This window comes from Microcebus murinus, chromosome 5 (assembly GCF_040939455.1).
Source record: "Microcebus murinus isolate Inina chromosome 5, M.murinus_Inina_mat1.0, whole genome shotgun sequence".
Classification (NCBI taxonomy): Eukaryota; Metazoa; Chordata; class Mammalia; order Primates; family Cheirogaleidae; genus Microcebus; species Microcebus murinus.
In genome coordinates this window covers 9,561,312-9,588,358 of record NC_134108.1, presented here as the reverse complement: position 1 = coordinate 9,588,358, position 27,047 = coordinate 9,561,312, and the positions used below count along the sequence as shown (strand labels likewise).

The 27,047-nt window shown below is 41.4% G+C and overlaps 1 protein-coding gene across 9 annotated transcripts in view; it reads left to right on the top strand.

Moving 5' to 3' along the window:
• The window catches only part of ARID1B (AT-rich interaction domain 1B), a 400,901-nt gene that overhangs the window by 347,305 nt on the left and 26,549 nt on the right, over positions 1 to 27,047 (top strand). For 5 of the 9 annotated variants that reach the window (XM_076002847.1, XM_076002846.1, XM_012759580.3 and 2 more), the window contains 3 exons: positions 13,474 to 13,619; positions 20,688 to 20,797; positions 21,514 to 21,672. In XM_076002847.1, coding sequence (XP_075858962.1) covers positions 13,474 to 13,619; positions 20,688 to 20,797; positions 21,514 to 21,672 — 415 coding nt within the window. The remainder of the gene's footprint in view (positions 1 to 13,473; positions 13,620 to 20,687; positions 20,798 to 21,513; positions 21,673 to 27,047) is intronic. The other 4 variants (XM_012759582.3, XM_012759583.3, XM_076002844.1 and 1 more) reach the window with 3 other exon arrangements.

Sequence of the window (27,047 nt, the reverse complement as noted above, 5' to 3'; positions counted from 1 at the left end):
TCAATTCATGAGTCAGTAGGAAGATAACAGCAGGGGGAGAAAAGCATTTATCATCAGCTGCTAATCCATAGGATCTGTCCTTTACCAACTCAGGAGTCCTATTTAGACCCACAAAGCTAGTTTGGCTGTGCCTTGCCAAGCCACATTAAGCAGCTGTGTAAAATGAATTTAAATGGCATGCATCAGAGTAAAATCTCTTCCACTGGGGCAGAAAATCAATGTTAGCTAACCAGCACGAGAAGATCAAATCTGTATTTCAGCCAGCAGCATCCAGATAGCTTCCTTAGAATACACCACCTCCTCCTTAATTAAAAATGAGAAAAAGAAAAATGTTGGAGTTATTCTACGTAAATCTTACAAAGCACCCTAGGCAAAGGCTTGTTTTTGTAGCCATGGCTCTCTTAGCTTTGAATTTTAACTTTCATGTCTATGGTATTCTTTTTAAAAAAGAAAAAATAAGCTTGACTTCTATATTAAATCTTCCTTCTGTTCCACTTTGCAATATACAATAATCTGTTGTGCCTTTTTTGAAAAGCAGAAGCTTGAATATGAGGAAATATGTATAGTACAGTGCTGTGGGTTGAGAAACTTTATTTTCAATATGCTTTTGCTTTACTTTGCAGCAAATTCATGTTTTTGCTTTGTTTTTGTTTTCTTCCCCCATTGATAGCTCTGTTAGGTTAAAAGTTAGGCTGGTGATTTGATAAACCAGTTTGCTAGATGTCAGTTTCCCTTTTGGAAAGGATGAAATGGCACAGGCCTTGCATTCACAGCATTCACAAACTCTGTCATAACTTCCTTCTTGAGTCCGAATCCCAAAGGGAGCCTGTGAACGAATCTGAAACAGACAAATCATGGGCAGAGGTGGAGAGTGTGCACACACCTGCAGCCAGACAAAACGGCGCTCAGTGCAGGAGTGAAGCTCGTGGCGGCTGTGCTGCAGGCTTTCTCAGCCAGCCGGACGTGAGAGAATACAGGGGAAACATACAAGGGTAACTGCTTAGAAGCCATTATATTAATCCTTTTTTCAAGAGTGGCACTATGAGGATAAAATCTACCTGCTGTATTGAATAAATTAAGGAACATATTGATTGTTTTTTTCTTTTTCACCTTTTGAGTAAAGGAATTCCTTAGTTTGATTATCAGAGGATTTGCAATAGAATATGGTGAACCTTATAGTTCAGGTACTAGATCCACTGTGTAATAAAATCCAGTCATCTGAAATTAATGAATTGGTATGTAGTGTCTGTATAGAACCCTCCACCCCACATACACTAATAGACATTTTATTCAGGTAAAATGCATTGCTGCGTTCAGGTTTAAACATTGCCAGTGAATACAATATTCTTTTGAAGATGTGAGAAACAGAGCTGGAAGTACTCATTGATCTTACTGAAAGCCTCCTTCAAGGATAGCAAGTGAGTTTCATCTTTGGTCCAGGTCTGGTGGTTTTCTCTAGCATCAAGTTGGAAGGATTCTGAGCCATTTTTAAGTATAGGAGAGCCAAAGTCTACCAGAAACGTAGGAAAGACCTGGGCCTACTCTTTCCTAAAGCATGGCCATGAATCTGGGCTACAACACAGTCTTTAATATTTTTGAATGACTTAATCCATTATTAGTAACTATGTTTAAAGCATGTGCCCCACACACACAGGTAAATTAACTTTGCCTCAGTTGTTTCATGTCCCTTGCATGCCTTGCATCCGTGCTTTCATTCTAGATGGCACCTGGTTGTGTCCAACAGTTGACATCTCTGCCAAATGCAACTGATTTGTGGATTTGGAAATTTTGGAATTATACAGGTTTTTTTCTTGGAAATGAGCTCCAAGGAGGAAGCATGACTTCACTGAGTTTACACAAGGTGTGACAGGCCCTAGATCTTCAAGCCAGGGTAGAGAGACATAAGGCATGCCACCCAGAACCTTACACACATAAACTTTGATCAAGTCTTCAGTGACTTGAGATTGTTTTTGAGTCAAAGTTCTGGCACAGATCTTTAAGGTAATACTGTTTTCATAAGCATAGGTTCTCAGAGATGCAGAGCTTCAATTTTAGAATAACTGTAGCTGGGAAGATTTTGGACGTTGCCCAGTCTCTCTTCTTCATTTGGTGGTGGAGGAAACTCAGCCCTGTAGTGCGGCCCACTGAGGAGTTAGAGTAGGTTCCTGCCACCTGGTCCCATTGTACTTCTTCTTAGTGCTGTCCTTACACCAGATTTCCTCTTTAATAATTAAAAAAAAAAGAAAAGTCTTCATTTTAGTTCTCCATGATGTCTAAAGGCAATGCTGCTATTAGAAACCAAATATTAATGAGTATCTTAGTGAAGAGCTACCTCTTATGTTGAGGTCTGAATTATTTTTTTTATTATCTAAGTTTGATTGCCTTCCTTGTGCCTAAAAGGAAGTGAGTGCTTTTCACATTCCCGCTCAGACTCCAGGTGTAGTTCGGGTGGTTTGTCTCTGGGGCCAAGCACCTTGTGAGGTAACTGTTAACTTGCCACACGCAGACAGTATTGAATTTCTGTTCTTTTCACCCTTTGATGCCCTTACCAATGCTGCTTTGGCGTTTGACTTTGTTGTGATGGGAGTGTGGGGTGGAAGTAAGAATTCTGAGTCGTAGAAGAGCAGAAATGGAAGGTGACGTCATTTGCACCAGACAAGTGTGTGCACCCACATGAGGCTACTACAAAGACTAGCACCGGTTTGCTGTCCCTGAGAGAGTCCCCAGTGGAGTCTTATTACTCTTAAATGGAAGGGAATTTTTATAATGAATATCACAAATATGACTCTATAGACCTATATTTTAGTTCTTATGTCATACCAAAAATGAGTCACTGAAATTAGTTTTAAATTATTTTGTTTTGAGTCAATTAGGAAATTAGAAATTTTAATTACCATTATTTTTGAATATTAATGATTCTTAGCCACTCATTAACAGGATGAATAAATTCCACGAAGTCTTAACCATAAGATAGCTATGTCAATAGCAACCCAACTGTGTTGACATTGAAGTAGCTGGATGTTTTTTAAGATGTGACCAATAGTCTTCCTGTGCCCAGAGAAGCTGGATCCACTGACCAACAGAAATGAGTTGGCCTGGCCTGTTGGGTGTACATAGTGGCTCATATCTCTGCGCATCCCTCGTTAGACACACCTTCCAGACGCTGTTCCTTACTGAGAGTATTTATAATTCATAGCCCATGCTGCTGTTTGCCAGCAAGGCACTTCTTCTGTGCTGTTTTCCTCTGAAGACAGTGTGCTGCAATTCTGCTGATGGGCTCGAGGCCGCTGATGTGGAAATACGTTAATGGAGATGGTGCATTAAAATGTCAAAGACAAGGGGCAAAAACTTCTGAATGTGTCAAGCCCCAGTTACAGTGGGGTCCACGTGCTGAAGAGCAGTGAGTGATCTGTATTAACCAGGAATTCAGCCCTTTGGATTTTGGACAATTAGGTTTTGACATAATAGCTGTGATTTGAAAAGTCATGTTATTGAAAGACAAAGAGAAAAGATTTCAAAGGCTTAAATAGAGAAATAGAGTTTTTATTTCTGCAATTAAATGTAAGCCTTTGCATTATCGTCTAAATGCTATGCTTTCATTTTTAGCCCTTTTTCAAACCTTCAAAATTCAGAATTTAAATGAAAATTATTACGTTGGTATTTTAAGATTATGATTTCAATTAAATCTTTTAGAGTTACTGAACCATTATGGAAGCCATAAAGTACATTTATAAATCTTCAAATCAAAAAGCAGTAAAACACTAATTCTGAATGGACCAAGAGAGTTTTTTTGTGTGTGTTTTTTTTTTAAATGAGATCCAAGGAATCAAAGATGAATGTGCAGCAACCTTTGATGGCCCCAGGACCATGAACTGCTCTGGCCCGCGTGTGCCATGGCTCTCCGGGGCGAGCGGGTGTAGAAAGCCCACTTCCTCTGAGGATGTGCCTTTGGGATTCCTGCCACTGCCGAACACCGGAGAGATGCAGAGGGAGGAGGCAGGAACCAGGAACTCAACATCTTTTTTTATACCTTCTTCCTGGTGGACGCTGAGTGGGGAAAGCACTGGGTAGAGCTGGGAATACCGGACAGCATCTGGAGAAAGTGTGTTCATGCCCTGACACCTGGGCTCGGGTGGGGCAGTGTTGACTCAGGGCGAAGCCTGTCCCCCTAAACGTGTCTCCCTCTCTGCCTTCCCACGTCCTCTCAGGCCTGCGTATCCTCCTCTTGCTCTGGAACCTTCAGAGCCCCCTACTCCTAGACCCACTCAGACACTCTGAGCTCGCTCACGGGGACACGTGCAGGGGGTCGATGGTCTTTGCCCCGTTTATTTGTCCTGGACCCTTGGCCCTATTAACATTTCTGCCCCCAGGTTCTCACACCCTTACATCAGACAGACGGGGGTTGCCACACCAGAATCGGCATCACAGGCTCATCCCTGGGAGGGAGAGCAGCGCCCCACGACAGCCCCCAGGTATCCAAGGCTGGGAAAGGACAGGCCGTGGAGATCCCGTGTAGCGGGATGGCAGTAGCCTGCCATGCCAGGCTGCAGGGCTTTTAGACGGTACCAGGGGTGGTAAATTTGTCTCATCCCTAAAATCTGATAACCTTGGCCGTGTTGAGGCTGACGGCGACAGGAAAGTTCCTCAGTGCTGAGGAGGATACGCTCCGTGCCCTGGTGCATTCCAGCGTGCGTGTGCAAAGCTCAGAGAGGCGAGGGCCGTGTTCTTGTGGCTGCTCACAGGGCGTCTTAGTTCAGTGGCATCAAGAACTGTGGGAAGCAGCCCCTCAGATTCCTCTGGACCTTGGTCCTCATTCTTCTCCACTTCTGCCATTGTATAGATATTTTAAAACAAAAACCTCACCGCCATAAACCCATAAGGTTTGGGCTCTTGTTCTAAAAGTTACCTCAAACTGGATTACCTTTTGTTAAAATCCCTGGCGGGTAAGAGCCTGCCTGCGTCTTGTCCACTTCCTCAGGGCAGAGCCATGGTGAGGACACAAAGAACTGTCGCTTCGCTCAGCTTGTGAGCCTGCCCAGCGAACACTGTTGCCCTAACTGAACAGTGCTTTACCAGGTTAGGTAACTGTGGCCGAGGCTACCTTTAGCTCAGGAAATCTGTAAGAATTTTAGAAGGATTTTTTGAAAACAAGAAGTTAGAGCCAGGCATGGTGGCTTGAGCCTGTAACCTCGGGTACTCGGGGGGCAGAAGTGGGAGGATTGCTTGAGCCCAGGAGTTCAAGATTGCAGTGAGCCATGATCACACCACTGCACTCTAGCCTTGGTGACAGAGCAAGACCCTGTCTCAAAACAAAAACCAAATCAGAAATTATTACATTTCTGTTTCCCGGCACTATAGCCTGTACAAGTGCACAGTATTGCTGTGACACAGTATATGAGATGGAGAACTTAGGACCCCAATTTTTTAAAAAACTGATGAACAGGTCCACTGAGGTATAAAAATATCTGAGTGTGTATAAGTAATATACATGCTTCACTATCTCACTCCTAAAACGCCACTCAGATTAGCTTGTCAGTGATTGTTACTTAGCTCCCGAGTATCTGTCAAGCTGATGTGCTCTCCGCGTCTGAGCTGTGTGGCGCCAGACCTCTAAGACACGTGCTCGCCTCGCTCTGTCCTGTGGCTCCTAGGCAGCTAAGCCACTTTGGGACTAGCAGCTCACTGTGCCTTACACCCTGTTGCCCTGGAAGGGGTGTCCTGGAATAAAACGTGGGTATTCCTAGCCCTGAAAAGGAAAAGCCCTCAATGGTACTATGATCTCAGGATAAACTTTCTAAGTAAAGATCCTGAACTATAACACAATAGAAAGAAACACTTTTTCTCTGGGGGACATCCACAGCAGCTCAAGTTTCCTCCATGCAGTATAGAACTAGTTTTCACCAGGCCAGGGAACCATGCCATTTGCATCTTGTCAGAGGTCCGTGGGATGCTGTGTGATCCCAGAATGCACAAAGTTCTGGCGGTTACCTCCTATAGGAGAAGACAGGCTTGGGGACCCCCTGCCCCCCCCCCCCCCCGTGGCTTTCATCCATGCGGTGCATTTGAGAGGCAGCTGTGCGCTGGGAGTCAGCAGGGAACTGCTGAAATCAAACTCTGGGTCAAATATCTTCACAGTATTTTAGTTCATTTTGTATGATTGCCAGTAAACAGTTCATAATAACAGAACAATGGGCTTCACAAACCAAAATCAACTTTGAGGATAAAGAGAACATCCTCAGTTATCAATTACCAAAATTCACGCAGCCAGACACTGCTTTTGCATTTTCTTCACACCCTGATAAGGAAGTCTCTCACCTCAGAACCCTTGAGCTCTATGTGTTCTCCCAGTTGCTTTAGAGAGAAAGTGATGATCAGTCAGCTGCTCGAGGAACAGCTAAAACTGGTTACCTGCACTGAGGCGAAAAGGAAGAACTGAGTCTCGAAATTGCACAACAGGTGCTGTTTCGGCAGCGAGTGCCAGAAGCAGAGCTGGTAACAGGCTGGAACCCCCTGACGAGTCTGTGTGAAGTATGAACAAAAAGAGAAAAATGATTCTGATGTTCCAGGCTTTTAAGGAATCCAGAATGGATCATGTGGTATTCCTTGGTGCTGCTGGAAAGAGCTTCGCCGAGACGCACGAGGAGCTCTTTGGAGAAATGTGGGTGCAACCAGGAGAAACGGTTTGGAGACGAGGCCGTGTGCAGTGCCACATCACAAAGCCCATGCAGGGACGTGCCGGGGGGAGCTCTGTCCTGAAGAGTTAAGGCGCGTGCGCCACAAAGACCGTCCTTGGGAGGACGCTGACAAAGCTACTGCTGCTCCATCATCGAAAGGGTCACTTTCATAAAGCCATTGAAAAATAATATTCTTCTTTGCCCATTCTTAAAGGAAAAAATAAAACTGAAACCTGCCAGTTCCCAAAGGGTTTGGGGAGTTACTGATGGAGAGCTGGTGTGCGCTAGCTCGTGCTCTAGCATGTCTGCCGGCGTTGTGCACGCTGAGTGAACAGGCTGCCCTGAGAAGAGATCACATTCTCCCGCAGGGGAAGGCCTTGGAGAAAAGACTCAGAAGTCCCTTAAAGGGCGTCCGGCACAGGGAGGGAAGGGGCACTGCAGTCCTCAAGCCCTCTGCCCTGCAGACTCGGCCCACCTGCCCGCAGGCGTTGCCTTGTGGGTGCACGGAGGCACGACGCGCCCGCACACCCAAGGCCAAACCCATGGTCTCCTCTGGTGGTGTTTATTTTAACACCAGGATCTCCCTAATTGCCCTGTTACCCTCCTAGACAAACCAGACACCTAGAAGACATCTTGACACAACTTTTCTTTTCCCCACAGTATCTAATTCATCACCAAATCCTGTCAGTTTTACCTGCAAGATACTGCTCAGCTCCTTTGACTGCTTTCTGCCCCCCTGTTCCAAGGCACCGTCATCTCCTGCTTGGGCTCTTACAGTAGCTTTGTAACATTGGGCCCTGCCTTCATTCTTCCTGAATCCAGTGTGTTCTCCCTACCTCCATCAGAGGACATTCTCTTTAAAATACACATCTTTTAATGCCATTCCTCCTGCCTAAAAGCCCCCAGTCGCTCCCGTTTCTCTGGGATAAAGATGAGGCTTTGTGTCATCTGCCCCAACCGAGGGCTGGTCCTGCTTTTACTGAGAGAGGCCGTATGTGCCCCAGGGTCCCTGCATTTGTGCTTTCTCCTTCCGCCCCACCTGGTGAATTCCCATTCGATCCCTCACATCTGAGGGAAGGGAGGGATGTCATCACAGCTCACTGCAACCTCAAACTCCTGGGCTCAAGCCATCCTTCCTCATCCTCCCAAGTAGCTGGGACTACAGATGTGCACCACCACGCCTGGCTAATTTTTTTCTAGTTTTAGTAGAGACAGGGGCTTGCCTTTGCTCAGACTGGTCTCCAACTCCTGACCTCTAGTGATCCTCCTGCCTCAGCCTCCCAAAGTGGTAGGATTACAGGCATGAGCCACCACACTGGCCAGTTATTCTACTTTAGTTTTGGTTTTGTTTGGCCTTTTGTTGTGTCCTTTCCTACTTTCCTCCTGTACCAGTCATAGGACACCCATCTTGGACAAATGATTAGAACTACCAACTAAGTAGAAGGTATTTCTGACTTATTTTAGTTGTTTCTACACTGGCTCCTTGAGTAGAAGGGGTGAAAGGTTTTTAGTTTGTTTTTTAAAAAAAAAAGATAGCATGTGGTTTTATATATTTTTACAGGAATCTACAGTCATTAAATCTGTGGCACTTCTGTTTGTTCTTTGTCTTTTATTTAATGAGACAAATTCCACTTTCCCTTCTCAGGATTGATTCCTAACCAGAGCCCCTGGCTTGTTGAAATTATATTACTTTGCTGCCAGAATCACTATTGCAGTTGTTGTTACAGGCATACCAATGTATTAGCCACACCAAAGACTGATCAGGGCTTGGCAACCTTATTTCCTATTTTGATTGTGGTGTTTTGGGGGCACATATAGTGTTTTTCCCTCTTCAGATATTAGATTTCATATAATCTTGACCCAATTTCTCCTTCTTAGTACTGCTTTGGAAGAGATACCATTTAATTCCAGTTGAAAATCTGTCTCGCCAGTGATGCTAGACACATGTGTGAAGAGTTTGCATTTATGAAACATTTTAAATAGAGCATCCTGTGTAATGTTACACACACAGTTGGAGCTTTTCAAGGAAATAAAATAACACATTGAGAAGTAAACTCTGCTGGAATTGGGGCTTTTCGAGGTTTCAAGTCCTGGTTCTGATAACTGTTAGGTTTAGGTGATAAGCTCCCCAAATTTCACTGTTTGCCCAGGTTATTTTGTCAGTAAGCAATTTTTTCTGGCTTCCTAATCAGTGGCAGTCCATGCAGAGGAAGTTGTGGACATTTGGCAGTCATGCCCAATTTCCCGGGAAGGCGTGCAATGCTTGGTGTTCGTCCTGCATGTAACCCAGAAGTGACATTTGCCATGGGTCTGCTAGAGCTCCCTAGAGTGTGGCTTCCCTCCCTGTGTCCACCACTGCGACTTTATTAAGTGACTTCAGTCACGTGGTCTCTGTTTCTTCTTTCTGTCCCTACCCTTCCCCAAGGAGCTGTATGAGAAATCCATTCATTTTTTAAATGTAATCTCATACTTCCCTGTCATGGTTGAGAAAAAGTAGTATTGATTGCTAAAATGCTAAGGCCTAAGTATGCTTTCTTAAAGCACCAAAATCATATATAGACTTTACTTGATTTGAAATTTTATTGTAGTTGACTTAAAAAACAGATATTTAGATATGTGTGGGTTTCATGGGATTTCATACTAACATTTTTGACTGGTGAACTCTGACTGTAGTGGGAAGCTGTGTTACTCTTTCTGTCTTCACACTGAGCCACTGGAAATGGTCACTGGAAAACTCGTGTTTGCTTTGAGCTTTTCCCCCCAAAGCCAGCCTTTTGTAGGCAGATGAATGTGTAACATTTGTGAGAAATCTCCAAAGTGAATAAAAGGAAAATATATGAAATACTATTGGAGCATTTGTACAGAGCGGAAAGCAGGAGTGAGGAGGGCTTTAGGGAGGTGCATTAGCAGGTCCCACTTCTGAATCATTCTCCTTGTAACAGCCTGGTTTTCGTCATAGAATGACAGATCTTACATACACCTGTAGTCCCAGCCGAAGGCCGATTCAAATAAAGTCCCGGTTATTCTCCAGGTCAGCGTGTTTAAGAACAAGCCCACCACACTTTGCCATGTAAAAGAAGGAGGCAGCAGTGCCCCAGCGCTAGGCCTGGCCCAGGCAAGCGTGGTCAGCTGGTCAGCACAGTGGGGCCACCCACTGGCCCAGCCAGCCAGGCGGCCACTGCTGTGCTCCGGCCACACGTGCCCCAAGCCCCTTGGAGGGCTCGTTTCCCTCCCTGCCGCCGCCTCAGTCCTGCGCCCCAGAGGCCTGCAGCACACGGGGCGAACTCCTTCCCAGAAGCAGGTGTCCAGGGAGCTGTTTTATTCCCATCACCCCACTGCAAATCACTTTGGTTCTCACTCCCTCCACCTCCCTGAAGTCTGTACTCCAGGAAGCCCAAAGCAGCACTGAGAAAAGCAGCCCCGTGTTCTGGTTTGCCAGCTTCCTACAGCTGAAGACTCACACAGGAGACGTATAGATGGTGTCTACAGTAGGCTGCTAATCGCCACTGTACTGTGTCTCGTCCAGTGCTAGAGGGCCTATAGAGGAAGAAGTACAGTATATTGGACTAACAGCGGATTTTAGGAATTCTGTTTCTGCCACTTACTAGCTGTGTGACTTTAGGCAAGTTACTTAACCTTTCTGACTCTTCTTTATTTGTACATAAGCATAATTTCACCTATCTTCCTCCAGAAATTTAAAAAATTAAATGTGTAAAGTACCTAGAAATCATACCAAACATATTGAAGGTACTTAATAAATTATTAATGTTATTGTCATTGTCAGCCCCTCAATGTTTAGATGCAAAAACTGAGGCACAGAGCTAAGTGCAGTGGCTCACACCTGTAATCCTAGCACTTTGGGAATTGCTTGAGGCCAAGAGTTCAAGACCAGCTTGGACAACATATCAAGACTCTGTCTCTATGAAAAATAAGAAAACTTAGTTGAGCATGGTGGTGCACACCTATAGTCCCAGCTACTCCAGAGGCTGAGGCAGGAGGATCACTTAAGCCCAGGAGTTTGAGGTTACAATGAGCTGTGATCACGCCACTGCACTCCAGTATGGGTGACATAGTAAGACCTTGTCTCTAAAAACAACAATAGCAAGTACAAAAACTGACGCCCAAATAACCAAAGTGATTTGTTCGCAGACAATGGAAAGTATAGCTAGTGACAGAGTCAAGAACCCTGGCTTTTAAACTATACTTTTAAAACTACAGATATGGTTTAATCGTAACCAGCAGCTGACATCCATCCAACACATGGACCTTGAAATCTTTGATTTTTTTTTTATTACTATTTTAAGGTTATTTTTAAAAACCTGTAATATGCACCTTCATCATCTTACGGTGATTAAGATGGACAGTGCTGACTCGGGGGAGAAATTGTAGATTGGAGTAAGATGGTCACCTCATTTAATCATCTGCCTGGTGGACTTTATGTTCTGATTCTCTTCTTCACCTTAGTATAAACAAGTGTCTCAAGGAACCATGAGTCTCCTACATGTTAGTTATACTACATGTGAAACTGAATTTAGTGGAAGCTTAAAAAAGTGACCATGACTTTTTACAATGTTAAAAACGTTCTCTCAGTTCATTCACTTGACAGATTATCGTAGTAATTCTCACATGCAAGGATTACTGAGGCCCAGAGCCTCCTCTCAGGAGGCTACACACCTAGGAGAGTCAAGACAGTTGTAAGTTACATACAAAAGGAAGATCTGAGTGCTGTGAAAGGCTTCGATGGAGAATCAGACCTTATTTTCAGATAGAGAAATAGGGGCAGCCTGTGGGGGGCAGGGGGGCAGAATAAAATGGATGTTGGAGAATAGGTCAGAGTTGCCTATGACTTGGAAGCAGTCACTCACTTGGAAATAGTATTCCAGAAGACATATCCTGTAAGTTAAGGTGCCTTTCAGTGATATATCTGCTTAGAAATTGAAAGAAGAGTCCCAACAGTGCTATGTTTGAAAGTTACATGAATGCTAAAAGGTACTTGAGTTAATGCCAGCAGCCTACAAAATGAAAAGATCCGAACCATATAGGAATGTGTTTATAGCTATACAATGTATGTATAAGTATTTGATGACCTAGAGGTTAATCAGAAGCCATTGAATGGTCTCAGATCTGTTTTTAATGAACTGCAGTGGGAATTATAATTCTGATTTAGCCAAATGTGGTTATTCAGACCAGACCCTCAGTGAGCAGAGAATTGAAGGCTGAAGTAACATATCCTTCTCCCAGAGCCATACTCATACCTGATAGTCTTTCAGCATGTTAGAATGTTCTTTCCAAGCTATTATTGAGTGTTAGTTTGTACAGAATTTCCCTGAATGATTTATCTAATATTTTTTGAAACACTTTTAAAGCTTTGATACTTTGATTTTTCAAATGGTCCACATTTGAACTTTTTCTACAGACCAGAAAGTTGAATCCACTGAAAATAGGTACATGAAAGAAACAACATAATGAGTTTTGTTTTTTTTTAAGAGTTGGGGTTTCACCATGTTGCCCAGGCTGGACTCAAATTCTGGGCTCACGTAATCCTCCCACCCTGGCCTCCTGAGCAGTTGTAGTTATGTGGGCCAAACTCTGGTTTAGTATATTGGTTTTTAAAAATGATTTTTGTTAATCTTGTAAAGAATCTCCTTTTAAAATGTTGACTGTTATACCAAATGATAGTTTAGTGTTTGTGGAGGAGGTTGTAATCATAATTAGTTTGACAGATAAGCAAAGTGTCTGGATTTTCACCTCTTTTATTAGCTGTACTACTGAGATTACATACACAGTGCTAGTCAAAACTTTGAGAAGTTTTTTAAAGGTATGCTATTTACATAAGAAAATCTTGACTACTAGGGTGGAATTTAAAGTCTTTGCCACATTGCCGCCAGCTCTGCATTGTAATGCTCCTCTGGAGAAGGAAACCAGTGTGCAGTTTAACTGTCCCCCGCTGCCCAGTCTGCTCACCAGCAGTCAGAGAATGACATTGCATGAAGTTGTCCCCTTCAGATCAAAGAATACTCTTCTCCTCTTTGCCAGGGGTAAGAGATTGCCTCTTACAGAGCAAAGGATAAAACTCAAACTAAGTCACCAAACAAGGAAGTCGAAGTCTGCCTCACTGTGGGCGAGGGATGACTTAGTGTATTAGGGACATTTATAGCTGATCTCAGCACCCTGGCCCTCCTGTAACACAGAAGCCCCCTCCGTGAGAAGTGGAAGTCTAATGTCTACTACGTAGTTTTCATATAAAAATTGCCAGGTTTTTCATGAAACCTAATTACAAAAGTTAAATAATAGTGTTGAGGAGAGTTGGAAATGCTTTCTCCTATATTCATTATATCAGAAAATTTAGGCCAAAGAAATTTTTTTAAAAGACATTCCTGTACTACCCATTTATTTTTGATTTTTTGACTTTTGGTTTTTGATGTGAAGAGTTTAAGTAGTGTTAAAAGATCTTAGTAAATGTTAGAAGTTAATTTTGCTTGCTTTTGTAATTCCTGTTCTTATTTCAAGCTCCCCTTTTCTTGCTTATATTCCTCTATATAAATAATAACTTGGAACACTTGACATGATTAAAAATGTATAATTTATTTGTGGGATTTATGTTATTTGGAATTTTTAAATAGTGTATTGAGTATCATATAGCAATGGAGTTCAGCCTCTCTCTCAATCTATTCTAAGCAAACATGTATAACGATAGCCCTACCCCTTACATAAGTGCATTATAGAAATGACTGCCAGGGCAATCTGCAGCTGATGTGCGTGGTCAGTGTGTGTGTGCCTGTGCTTTCTCTTTGTATAGGCAAGGCAGTTTCCCTGGCATGAACCAGAGTGGACTTATGGCTTCCAGCTCTCCCTACAGCCAGCCCATGAACAACAGCTCTGGCCTGATGAACACACAGGCACCGCCATACAGCATGACGCCCACCATGGTGAACAGCTCAGCAGGTAACCTGGGTAGTGCTGGGCTCCCAGGGGCCTCCCTCTCCCTGCCTCTCCCTGCTTCTCCCTGCCCTCGCCATACCCTCCCCACCTCCCTCTCCTCCTCTCAGGCTTCCACCAGTGAATGTGCCCAGACAACTCAAGAAGCCAGATCTGCTGGCAAAAATGGGAATAATGCCACTTTTCTGCTTCTTGGAAACTTGCTCAATCTACTTACTATTCGAGAATTATATTATATTTTATGTAAATTATTTTTATTCATTCTATCTGTATAATATGTGGACATATTTCAAGTATCATTGGAGATTGATTGTTAAATATACACACTAAGTTCTCTTTATCTTTGGGAATTACTAGGCATATTGGAAGATCCCAGAACAAAAACTCTCCACTTGTTAGTGGTGGAGACAAACATTTAGAATTTGCATTTCAGGGGAAATGGTAGGAGAGCAGATCAAGGAGGGTCGAAGTGATTGTATTTTTACTTAAGGAAACAACTTTATATTGGGAGTAGTTGCTTCATAAGTACTATTTGCAGATTATCTCTACTGAGAAGTTGTTTTATATACTTCATTAAGTTTAGTTCTTCCAGTCCACTTTATACTTTCAACCAGGGATCCTCAAACTACGGCCCGTGGGCCACATGTGGCCTGCCAAGGACATTTATCTGGCCCGCTGGGTGTTTTTGCTGCCACTGCCTGTCCTGCTTAGCAGCCAACTCATCCTGGGCCCACAGTGCGCACTCTCCAACAATCTGAGGGACAGTGAACTGGCCCCCTGTTTAAAAAGTTTGATGAGCCCTGCTTTCAACTATTGCATTCTTACAAAATCATGTCTGATTAGTGCAGTCGATTGGTGGTGGGTCTAAAAGTCTGTAGACCTCCCATGTTCTTAGATTCTTTGGGACCCTTGAACCCCCACTCCTCAAGTTCTCCAGCTACCTAATGACAGTGAGCACTACTGTTTAAGTCAGAGCATGCTGTGTGTTTCAGTCGACCTGTTGTTCTTTACATCACACGTTAGAACATTAGAACGGTAGATGCCCTGTTGGCAGGATCCTCTCATTCAGCTCATGCAGAGCTCTGCTTAGCCGGGCGGTCGTGTACCTTCCAGTGCCTTACGACGAGTCAGGAAAATGCTGTGTCAGAGCCCTGGTTCTCGATCCTACCTTTTTTCATTCCTCTGCCTTCAGAAGGCCCTCCAGAGGTCAGTGTCTTTCTGTCAGGCCACACAGGCCCCGAGAGGCGGGCTTGCCTCCTGTCTGAGCATCTGAGTCGCTGAGTTCTGGGGCCTAGTTGAACAGTGGCATTCCTGACTAATTCTCTTAAAAGGTTTGTGAAAGAGGAACACATAGAAACTGTTGGCAGAAATGAAAATTTTTAAATAAATGAAACATCCCTTCCTGATGTTAAGCTGGCAGTTCTTCATCCCAGCGAGGTGGGTGTTTTTGCCTTTGAGAGGAGAGTGAAAAACCCTGAGCAGTACGTTAGCCGGAAGCCTCCTCGCTCCCTTGCTGGCCGGCGCCGGCCCAGGTGCTAGAGCACTGGGGTTCGGGCGCTGCGTGTTCTGTCTGGCTTGCTGAAGTGAAACGACTTCAGAGCCTTGAAACTACACAATAAATTTTCACCTACCATTAGCAGGGCTCATTTTTCCCTTCTTCCTCAGACCCCAGAGCCACAAAAATAACCAACAGCAAGCAGATGGCACAGTGCCCTGCCTAAGATGATTTATGTATTCCTGAGGAATAACCAGTTTAATGAAGATTCACAGAGAGAGTTTCTTTTTATTATTATTAGTCAGATAATTTAGCTATTCGTTATTCCATACAGAGGAAATCTGTTCAGTGAAAGGCCATTTATCCTCACAATCTTTTGTGTGGGGTAGTAGTATTTTTTTATTGCATTGTGCATTTTGAAACACTGGATTTCTAATAATTTAAACATTTGTCAAATTTTCATCCACACATTTACATAACTTTATTCCAGCTTTATTAAGTCAAATGCTCCCCGAGGGAAAGTGACCATCCAACACATCAGAGGATGGTGACCATTTAGCACTGACCATGTACCTGTTGATAGATACATGTGAATCTGGTGTAAATGTGGCATGCCCTCAGGGGGACACAGGAGTGACACAGAATGGCACAGCGTAGCTCCTGACGAGGGTTTTGGTCTGAAGGTGTACACTCAGCTTTGCTAGAGATGGGCCAGAAATGGCCTAGACCAGCATCACTTTAGTCTGCTTAGTTTGGGCCCGTGGAGATAAATTGTCAGTGATAACCACAAAGCATTTCACCATCAAAATGTACTTTTGGAGAAAGTGAAGATAACACAAAGGATGGCCAGGGCTGGCAGTGGAATTTTCTGAACCTCAGTTAGCAGCCAGTACAACTGGCATTCCAGCATTCTCTTCACTGAGCTCAAACAATTGTGTTGTAGACAGTGTACAGGCCAAAAAAAAATCCTCCTGTGTAGTGACAAATTGTTACAGGCTTCAGTGAGCAAGTAATTATTTAAATGGAGTCAGTGTGAGTATAAATGTGACATCCATTTCTTCACTTAAAATGCCACGGGAAGTATGATGGTAAGCAGTGGGAATTTTTCCCTCTGAAAGAGCTTTTTGGTTTTGTTTCAACTATTTAGATTAAAAGATTAGAATTATGTATTTCTATGGGCAAAGTTGTAAGTCATGTATACCCTTGTTAAATGTGCCCTTATACAGCACATGTGTTGTTATTTGGATTTTACTTATTTGTGTTTAGTTTTGTAATATTCGCTAGCCATATACTTGTCTACATATAAGCCAGCATTTTAAAGTGGACATCTAAATTCCAAAAAATATATCTGCCATCTGTGGTTCTAAGTTTGCTTCACCAGAAGTTACTCTACCAAATGTAGGGCATTTCCACCACTGTAGCCTATAAATAGTACAGAAGCAGCCATATGCCACTGTGGCCGGCTTCTTCTCTCCCAGAGCCCTGCCTAAGTGCCAGTAGTGAGTCTCTCTGCTAGCCTTGCAGCACTCCATTCCCAATGCAGAGTGTCCTGTTGATGTACCACCAGTGCAGGTATACTTGCTCAGGAGCCCTTTAAAAAGGAAAAAAGTCAATCACACCACCACAAGAGTTAAGAACCACCTACTTCAGGCTTTCCTGGAATGCTTGTTAAGACTACAGATTCCTGAGCTCCCATCGGACTTCCTGAGGATGGGTCCAGGAATCTGCATTCTTAACAAACTCCTCAGGTAACTTCCATGTGTGTTCAACTTCAGGAACCGCCAATTTGGAGGTGTTTTGCTCAACAGTCTCTTGGCAGAACTGCAGCCAGCATTGTATGGCATTAGCTGTTTACCAGATTATTTGCTATTTTGAAATTAAAAAAAAAAAAAGATTTACTTAACTATTCCTAGAATGTAAATCTACCAGCTGGAGAGCTATTTTCTGTCTTAGGACTTTGGGTCTTTCACAAAGAAGGATTGAGGTCTTTAGCATCCTTGCTTGTGGTTGGTTGTCTAAGTAGTTTATAAAGGTCATTGATGTTTTTACTTGCACACTTGCTTGCTTTAAGATAATGATTTTAGGTGAGTTGCTGCCCTCCCCACAGATACAAAGGATTTGATAAATTATGAAAACCAAATCTCCTAAACTGGGGAAAAGTTTACACTTACATTATGCCATAGGGTACTGGTGGTTCCAGATTGGTAGGAGGCTGGGGTCACACTTTCCTGGAGCTCCCAGGCTTGGCCAGTATCTGGAGGGGCCAGTATCATGGGGAGAGGGCACTGATGGCAATTATGGGGTGTGCAGAGCCCCAAAGCTCTCATGGGCCCCACTCCCTAACAGGTCCCTCATGTAGGGGTGTGTTGGAGGGTTCTCTCAGGGCCTTGCTGATCCAGTGAGAGAGAAATGCTTCTCCAGAGCTTTTGTCAGATCTTTTGTATGTGTTATATTCACAGTGTACTTTCTATTTTACCATGTATTAAAATAGTCATGAACATCTACAGATGTATACACACGGAGAGAGACCCTTTATGTTTTCAAAAACAAGGAATAAAATATCTTGCAGAGTATGGTGTATTACCAAGCAAAGAACTGTTTTTGTGTTTCTGGTCCTATTTACCCATCTTCTGGGAATGATTTTGCAGCCTTGTAAGGAGACTAAGTAAAGGATGCTGAGAGAAAGTAGGAATGAATGTTCAAGTTCAGTTTTAGTCATGTCATCTGTTCTTTATGTTCCTTTTGAATACATTAAGCCCAGTGTGGAATAGCTGCCTTAGGACCTTGACCCACACTTGCTTTAAGAAATCATTCTAGTTCTTAAATTTCAGTGGTAAAGCCAGAGGCGAGCGCTTGGAAGGTATTTACAGTACTCATGCAGCACCTTTTGCAGTCCCAGCTTCTTTACTACCCCTTTTTATGTCTGAACCTTCCCTACTGGATTACTCATGTCAACAGGAGAGAAAGCACAGTGCCTTGATTTAACACATCCTTGTAATCATTGTGGTCCTTCTCTTCTGGGAAAGTAGAAAAAAATAGTGCCCCTGGAGCAGCATGGCCCTGGGAGGCGTAGAGCTCTTTGCAGTGATTCATTGAGAATTCTGGTAAGAAGTCAAAAATAAGCTTTTCAACAAAAAGAATAGTAAGAGGCACAGTAGGGAAAGACCTTATGATCCATTTAGTGAAATAAAATTTGCATTGTAAGGCAGAAGTGCTAAATAAAACTATTACTCTAAATTCTATCCTGATTTCTCTCTCAAAATAATGGAGCAATACCACTTTTGACAATTTTATACTTGTATACCCGAAGTTCTCATTTTACAGTATATAATAAAGAACAAAGAAATTGGGGAGTTTCAAACCAACATATATGCCTATATCCGTGTATGTCTGATTTTTAAATCAGTATAAATTGTCACTAATTATCATAACACATACTGGCCTCGTTCTTATGCTTAAAAGTTGTTTTTGTGAACACTAACACATTTAATGCATAAAGTAGAATATTACTATTCCTTTTTCCAAAATAACATTCAGACAGAACGGATAAATACTGACAAATCTAAGTTACAACTATTGGAAAAGCAGGACTTAACAGAAGCAGTGGGCCCATGACTTCCGCTCCCTGGGCAGTTGTTTTGGCTGTTGAGCCTTTGAGCCGCCCTGTGAATCAGCCAGCAAGGACATGTGGGCTTTCATAACTAAGCCCCACTTTCACACCATCTTGCCTTCCTAGCCTGTTCTTCTAAAAAGGGTGTTTTTAATGTACAGATTTACTAATTCATGTCTTGCTAGACCCCAGAGATAAAACTGCGCGAAAGCAGTCCACTCCACTGCTTTGAACAAGGCGGTCTTCTTGGTGTAATATCTCTCAGCTGCTTTTTTGAGGTTTCACACATTCACAAAAATAACAGCATTTTTAGCTGATCCCAATAGATTTTTCTCTGCAGCTGCATCACTTGAAAAAGCTTTTTGTTCCAGTTCTTAAAGTCTAAGTATTGAAAGTAATTTGAAAAAAAGAAAAACATCCCAATTATGATTTGTGTTTGTTGTGATGACTTTAAGGACTGACTGGGCTGCAAATGGGCTTTGAAAAACAAGCCAATGTGCCCATGGAAATACAGGATTTCAAAGTGCATTGTTGAGTGTGCTGATGTAAACTCATGGGCACGTGGCAGGGTAGGCTTTTTTGGCAGGACCTATGGTCTCAACCTGCAGTGATGCTAAAGATATTAGCAAATTAGCACCACAAAGCTTGCCAGCTAATTCACCAGGGCCTGCTCACTCTCACTGCTGTAATTAAAACTAATTATTTTCTAAAACATAGTAATACATGAATATGTGCAATAATCATTTTGTAGTGGGCAATCTGTGGAGCCTTTTTTAAAGCTTTTTTTTTTCTTTTCTTTTTGGCACATTATGCTGCATGTGTCCTGCCTCGGTTGAGCCAGCACTTTCATTTGCAAAATGTAAAATGGATCCTGTTCATAGAACCTCAGGTTTATTTTGAAATCGGGATGTTTTCTGGTTTTCACTCATCATAAGGCTTGTGGCTCTCTCCCCTCTCCCTTTTCTCCTTCCCTCTTCCTCAGTCTGACTCTTCACACATCTGTTTGGTGTCTCACTCAGCCTCTACAGCCCAGTGTTGTGCAGATGGTTTTCACAGTGGGGTTCTGTAGAAATTCAGCTGCTATTCCCTGGATAGTTACACTGATTCCCTAGTGTGGCCCTGTTCTTCCTTTAAAAAGAAATCTAAACCCGTATTTTTAACCTGAAAATGTCTATTAGCATCTGCAATAAATGTGTATAAATCACGTGTTCCCTAGTGAGCCTTCCGTTGTAAAGCCTGGGTGGGGTTTGTGGAATTTCTGAGCCTGGAGGGGGGAAAGCCTGGTGTGGACACTTGCATCCACATGGGCCCCTGCCCTGGGTGTTGACCTGCTGCCCAGGGTTTGACCACCACAGGCAGACTGAAAGGATCCCAGCCCCATTGCAAAAAAATAAGAAATCTTTCCCTTCATGATTTTATTTTTGATTATTGTTTTTGAACTCATCTGCTATGATTGTCTTCCCCCTTACTGTAGACTAGACCACATGCACTAGATAAGATTTTCAAATGAAACAATATGAAATGTCAGATGGTTTTACAAACTATAGATTAGTTAAATCTATGAAATTAAGAAGGCACCAAATCCTCTATTACCTAGGTAAAAAATAGACATACGCTGCATTTGCTTCCAACACTTGATGACCAATTTAAACACTTGGCTTATTTCCACTTGTTGCCTTTTCTTTTAAAGCTATAATAATTTTGAAAAAATAATAGTTTGTACCTTGAGCATACAGAATGATTGCCTTTTATTATTATTATTATTTTTTTTAGATAAAAAAGGATTGCCAGAATTTGGTGCTGTTTAGATTTCAGAAATTAGTATGCTCCAAGTTATAATTTCTTTTTTCTTTTCTTTCTTCAAGGGTAATTCAGTGCTTTATGCTTCACTCAGTAACTTGTGTTGGCAGGAGCACATTCTCACAAATCACATGTATAATCCTAAACTCTTTCTCCTGTTTTCGATTAGCATCTATGGGTCTTGCAGATATGATGTCTCCTGGTGAATCCAAGCTGCCCCTGCCTCTCAAGGCCGATGGCAAAGAGGAAGGCACTCCGCAGCCTGAGAGCAAGTCAAAGGTACTTCTCTGCCTCTGCACGCAGCGTGGGGTCTGCCTGGCAAAGAGCTGCCTTGTCGTCCTCTCTCTCTCTCCTGTTGGCCGACATTTTTTTTTCATTTGGTCTCTTCTCTCCTGCATGCCTTCATTTTGTGCAACATGTCTGTAGTCTTTTCTTCCCCCAGCCCCTTCGTGGCGTGGTGTGGGTCTGAAAGTTACTAGTTCTTACGGCATTAACTTATGGTGGGGGGAGGCGGGGAGGGGCGAGACCCACCCAAGGAAAATGCTGCGGGGTGGGGAGAAGGAAGGGTCTTGCCTGGTGTCGGTACTTGCAGCCATTTTCTCTGCCTTCAGTTTATAGCTTCCTGTTTTGGCCGCCTCAGCAACAACAGCATACTTAATATTTTGCTTTCCTGCCTTATTTGATAAATAAGGTGAACAGCTTTTTTTTCCTTTCTTTCCTTCATAAGGGGAAACCCATGCTTAGCATTCCATGTAAGCTTGAAGTAAGCATGGGGCTTAGTGGCCTTTTCTAGCATCCAGCAACTCACCAAAGTATACTAATTAAGAATGTTGTTTTAATACTTTTATATATGTGTGTTTTTGTGTGTTTGTTTGTACATGTCTTTATATTTAATATATAAAAAATGAGTCTGTTAAACTGGATGTACTTTTTGTTATTTTAAATAAAGTTTGCCCTACCTTTGTCATTTTTTTTTTTTTATTCCTCTACCACAGGATAGCTACAGCTCTCAGGGTATTTCTCAGCCCCCAACCCCAGGCAACCTGCCAGTCCCTTCCCCAATGTCCCCCAGCTCTGCTAGCATCTCCTCATTTCATGGAGATGAAAGTGATAGCATTAGCAGCCCAGGCTGGCCAAAGACTCCATCAAGCCCTGTAAGTGGCTCTGGTTTTTTTTTTGTTTTTTTGTTTTTTGGGGGTTTTTTGATAACTAATTAATTCTACTTTAATGCTTGCTTGTTTATTTGCTTTATAAGACTTTTTCTTCATTTATCCATGAAAGGGTTTTCTTTATAAGTAATTATATTAATAACAAAATGAGTAAAGTTTGCGTGCATCATATAAGTTGATTTCTGGTAATGAAACATCTGTTATAGAGAAGCACCTCTGTACAAAGCATGTGATTGTGTTACTGGGTCCAAACTCCTTTGCACAGTGACTTTGTTTAAATGTATAATTCATTGTGCACTTATAGAAGATTATTTAAATGAGTTACTTCTCCATTTACATGGGAACTAATAGCAGCCATGAACCAAATGATGGGTTTGGCCCTGTCCTCAATTTTTCATGAGTTGTTCTGTCTGAAACATTCCAAAACTGCCTACCTGAAATAAGCAAATAAATATTACAATCTGGGTACGTTTAGCATAACATCAGCCCTGCTTTGTTTTCAACACATTTGTCTGAAATTAACAAAAAATTATAGAAATGTTAGTACATGAGAATTTTTAGATCAATAATATTTACCTACATTAGAATCATTTGAGATAGAAAAATTGTATTCTATACAAAGCTGCTGGTAATCTTGAAATTGTGTTGATTTCCATATGATAATATAAATAACAAAAATGATAATGTACCTATTAGGGAAATTTTTTAGCCTCAGTGTTCTTCTGACTATAGAGTTGAGCATTTATTTTCCTACTAAAGAAATTAATTCTGTGCTCTTAAAAAAAAGAGTAATGGTGCTGTAGTAACCTTTATTTTACATTCATATAGGGAATCAAAAGATCTTTAAAAAAAAAAAAACCTTAACATGCAATTACTTGCCAAGAAGGCTTAATTAACACTCTAATTTTTGTAAGACGATGTATTGAACAGCACAGCTCAGGAAAAGCAAGTTGGAGGGAAGACGACTCTAGCTGTGCAGAATCTGGCAATCTAGTCAAAACCCCAAAAGGAGGCTGCTATTAATTATCCATTCATTGGTTTAAACAGATAGAGCTTGAAGGTTTGAAGAGTTGGTTGTTCTAGTAAATGTTTGTAAAATTCACATGGAGCTTTAGGATAACCAGCATTTTCCTTTTCAGAAGAAAGGGCGGTAGTTGCTCTTACCTGCTCTGTAGATACATCTCGATTTTGCAGCACCCGAGATGAAACGTAAAACGCTTCTGGGACGGGTGCAACACAACTAGCAGGGAGGGGAAGCCACTCCCAGATTTCGATGTCTTTGTGTTACTTGCTTTGAGTCTCAGAAGGCAGCCAATAACGTGTTTTTCCCCATGTCAACCCTGATTTTTTGTTTTGTTTTCTACCTTTTTTTTTTTTTAACAGGAAAAGCATTTTTGAACCAGTAATGCTCTCAAGTTAACAGGTAGAATTCACATAACTTTTCAAAAGCTTTTGTGTGTTGGCTCAGAGGGAGAAGTTCAGAGGTTGAAAATAATAGTCTTTAAAACTTAAGATAATAACTAAGAATAATTTATTAAAAACAAAAACTACTAATAGACCATATTATGTGTTTAAAAATTCTCATCTTGCTAATCTCTGAATTAAAAAGGATTGAGATAGTTACTGTATTTTAATTTATTAGTCAGATTACCTCAATCCATTGAGTCCTGCAGGAAATAAACCCCTTACCAAAATCCTACTTTCTACTTAAATGCAAGAAGAAAGTGAACTGAATTGTAAACTTTATTTTCTGATTATAATGCAATCACACTTGAAATTGCATATTAGTTTTCTCTTTTTTCCTAAATATTTCCACATACATTATCTCTTCCTATACCATGAATTGTTTTAAGAATGTACAGGCAAGCTCTGGCCCCAGCGGTAAATGGGGACGGAAGAAGCTGTGGTCTGCAGTAGTAAAAGTGTTAAACTCTCACTCTGTATTGAGCAAACAGCCACTTGTTTGAATGAGATGCTAATTCAAGAAGGGGGCCAAAGGAGAGTATGATGAAGAACCTTATATTATCTCTGCTATCAAATCACTGCAAAATATATACAATTCAGGAATATTTGAGTGCTCTGAGATACCACTTCAATTTGTACTTAAAATTGCTCTTCCTAGTGTCCCTAATAAAGCCTAACAGCAGGCCTGAAACGGACAAAACGATAAAGATGCTTCTATGCTTTGACAGTACACTATGGACCCAACACTGTTTTGTTACAAAACATTCTAAAATAGAAATAAACATGTGTCTATACACATGCACATACACATATTACCAGGCATATGGTAAAGACTTGCTGAAATGTAAATCTGCCTAAAATACTTGAGGAAAATGTACTTATAGGCTTAATTAAAGTATATGCAAAGAAAACATTTGTGGCACCATAATAATGTCTTGCTGTAATTTTTCAGCAATTTCCATTCCTTTTTCTTGCCTCCTTAAAAGTTCCTGAGCAGTAGGATACGCTTTTTACAACACTGCAGTGCAGTACTAGGTGGTCTTCGTGACCTGGAAAGGTAACACATCTTTCCGAAGATCTCATTTGTTTGCCCATTGTCACAGGTAGAGTGTAATAAACACCTTCATCCAAAGGTCCCGGCAAGGCCAGTGTCTGTGAACAAGGAGGGTGTGTTGGGCCTGGTCAGTGATGACGGTGACAACACACAGGCTCTTTATCTACGGAGCCTTTTGTTGCTGTGTTCAGACACCCAGGCACTGACTCTGGTAATCCTTTGGCTCGTCAGCAAACCTAGAGGCTGGGGTGGCCTGGGCGCGACCCCTTTCTCAGCCTCCAGCCTTCCTAGGTAGGGCCCATGCTCACTTCGCACTCACTCAGCGAAAGCCTGTTTATAGGATGTTTGAATCAGCTGTTAATTCTTATTCGCATGCTGCCAGACTTTTCACACTCTTTTTGTCCATTTGAGTAATCCCTCACAGAGCAGATATCTGCAGGGCCCTTCAGTGTACAAGGCCCTGTGCTAAGTGTTGGCAATTCAAAATCAGCACGAACCCGGCCTTGTAGAACTTAGCGTCTTGTCAGAAGAGTGGGTGTCAGACAGATAATCACATGCAAACATAGAGTTTTCCACACTGTGTAACAAAGTGCTGCGAAGGAAAAATAAAGCATGTGATAATGGATTAAGGATTTAGGCCCTGATGTAGAGCCACACGCAGGCCCCAGGAAGGCCTTCTTCAAAGAGTTATCACATGACCTGGGGCCTGACCATGTCAGTTCTATGCAGATGCGTTTTCCCACATCATGGTGCCATAGAAATGCTTTTTGGAAGAGCTAAAAATTACGAAAAATGAAACTATCCTATTAAAAACTATTATCTTCATTAACTTTTTTTAATTTTATGAGAGTAAATGAAGATAAGCACAAGTTAATTAAACTTAAGTTCATTTAACAAAGAGGAAAAAAGTTAAAACATATATAGTAAGACTAAATCATTATCTTAGGCCTGTTTTAGCTTATAAGAACCCCTCTCTTCAAAAGTAGGAACAAACCAATTCTGTGTCAGTTCATAACTATTCGTCTAGAACCATTCCCCAGTTTGTTCAGAGAGGACCAAGCCAGAAATGGCAGATGGATCTTATATACAGGATATTGGTTGAGCGATTCAGAGTAATTTTAAACTGAAATTATTGCTTTTATTTCTCTTATCCTTAAATTGAATCTCAAACTTCTACTTCTCCATTTTTTACAAATGAAATATAAGAGGGAAATTGTTCTTTTAAAAATGTAAATGATAATGCTTTATCCGTCATGTTGTTATTTCAAATTTTCATTTTTGAAAAACACTGGACTGGTTTTTTATTTTTTAGTGTACCTCTCCAAAAAAAATAAAATTCAATACTAAAATTTAGAAATGTCTTGATAATAGCTATCCTGTGAGCTATGGCAAAGCTGCTGAGGTGTTGTCAGTGTCAGAATCAGATACAAAGTGTGCTAGAGCAGTTTGTTTTGCTAGTGAAATATTCCTTGGGTGTAAGAATATGGAAAATAAATTTTAAAAATTTATTATTTGGATATGTAGTGTTTTCTATATTCTGAGTATATATGTGGATCTATAGAAAGATATATAAAAATATATATGGTTTTATGCTCTTTTCTAAAGTAATTTTTAACTTGAAATTTAACCTCAGCATAGAAGTATATTATAAAAGATCACATTATTTTTTTATCCTACCATTCTATACTTTTTATTTACATGAACTATATCATCCCTCTATATATTTGATAAAGGCTTTTATTCCTCAATAATTCTAAAGCTGAAGGCTTAAAATTTCAGCCAGAATAGCTTTGGAGAATTACATGGTAGCTAGAGGGAAAGCTGCCGCTTCACAAACTTTGTGAGTTTCATTCTCAGGTATCCTTTTTCCAGACCCTACTTTTACTAGGGAATCATTTTTTTTAAATAAGGTAACATCTAGCCTTAATGGCAATTATGTTATTTAACCCCCCCCCAATTTTCAGAAATATGTTTAAAATTATGTTAAGCTATTCAGTGGTAGGATGTCACACACATACAAATATGTTAAGCTAAATAAGCAAAAGATAAGGAAAAAACTTAAGAAGAGCTCTGTCTGAAATAATGGCTGTGTATTGCAAATGATAATCTAGGTATGTCTGAATAAAGGAAGTAAATCATCCAAGAAATCTTTATCGAGAACTTAGAAATGATTTTGCACAATAACCCTGGCATTGCAAATACTATAAATACAGAAATATCATTATAGTAATATAAAAGACAGGAAAAAAATACAGTTGGCCTGCTTAGGGCTTAAAAGTGTTAACCTGTCCAGATCACATAATCCACAGGGTAGGCTTCAGCTGTACAGAAACTGCAACTTTAGACATTTTTATATCAGGCATATCCAAATATATAAAAAACCAAGAATTAGAGCATTAGTATAAACCACATAAACACATGGCATAAAAAGTAAAGGTATATATTTATCCATAGATGTGCTGGGGCTGTGAAACAGCACATGATTAAAACATGGATCCTATTTTTGTGCTTAATTCTAAAGCAGTAGATTAAGAAATCTGTTAGAATAATTATCTAATCTCCCCTTACCTTGAAAGAGAAGTTCTAGTAAACTCAACTTGGGAATGCTGGTCATCATGAGTAAATGGCAAAGCCTTAGCTGGCTGTTGGCTTGCAGAGCTCAGAGGAGCTTGAGCCCCACGGTGGTTCCTGGGACTTGCAGCCTACCTTACAGTTTTCAGCAGGCACCATGTGTTTGCTGTTCCTCCATGTAATTTAGAGTTTTAATGAAGACACACATTAGCCATTCTTGTTTTGACAAAGAAAAATGGGAGTCCATTCAGGTTTTTTGGACTCTGTCATG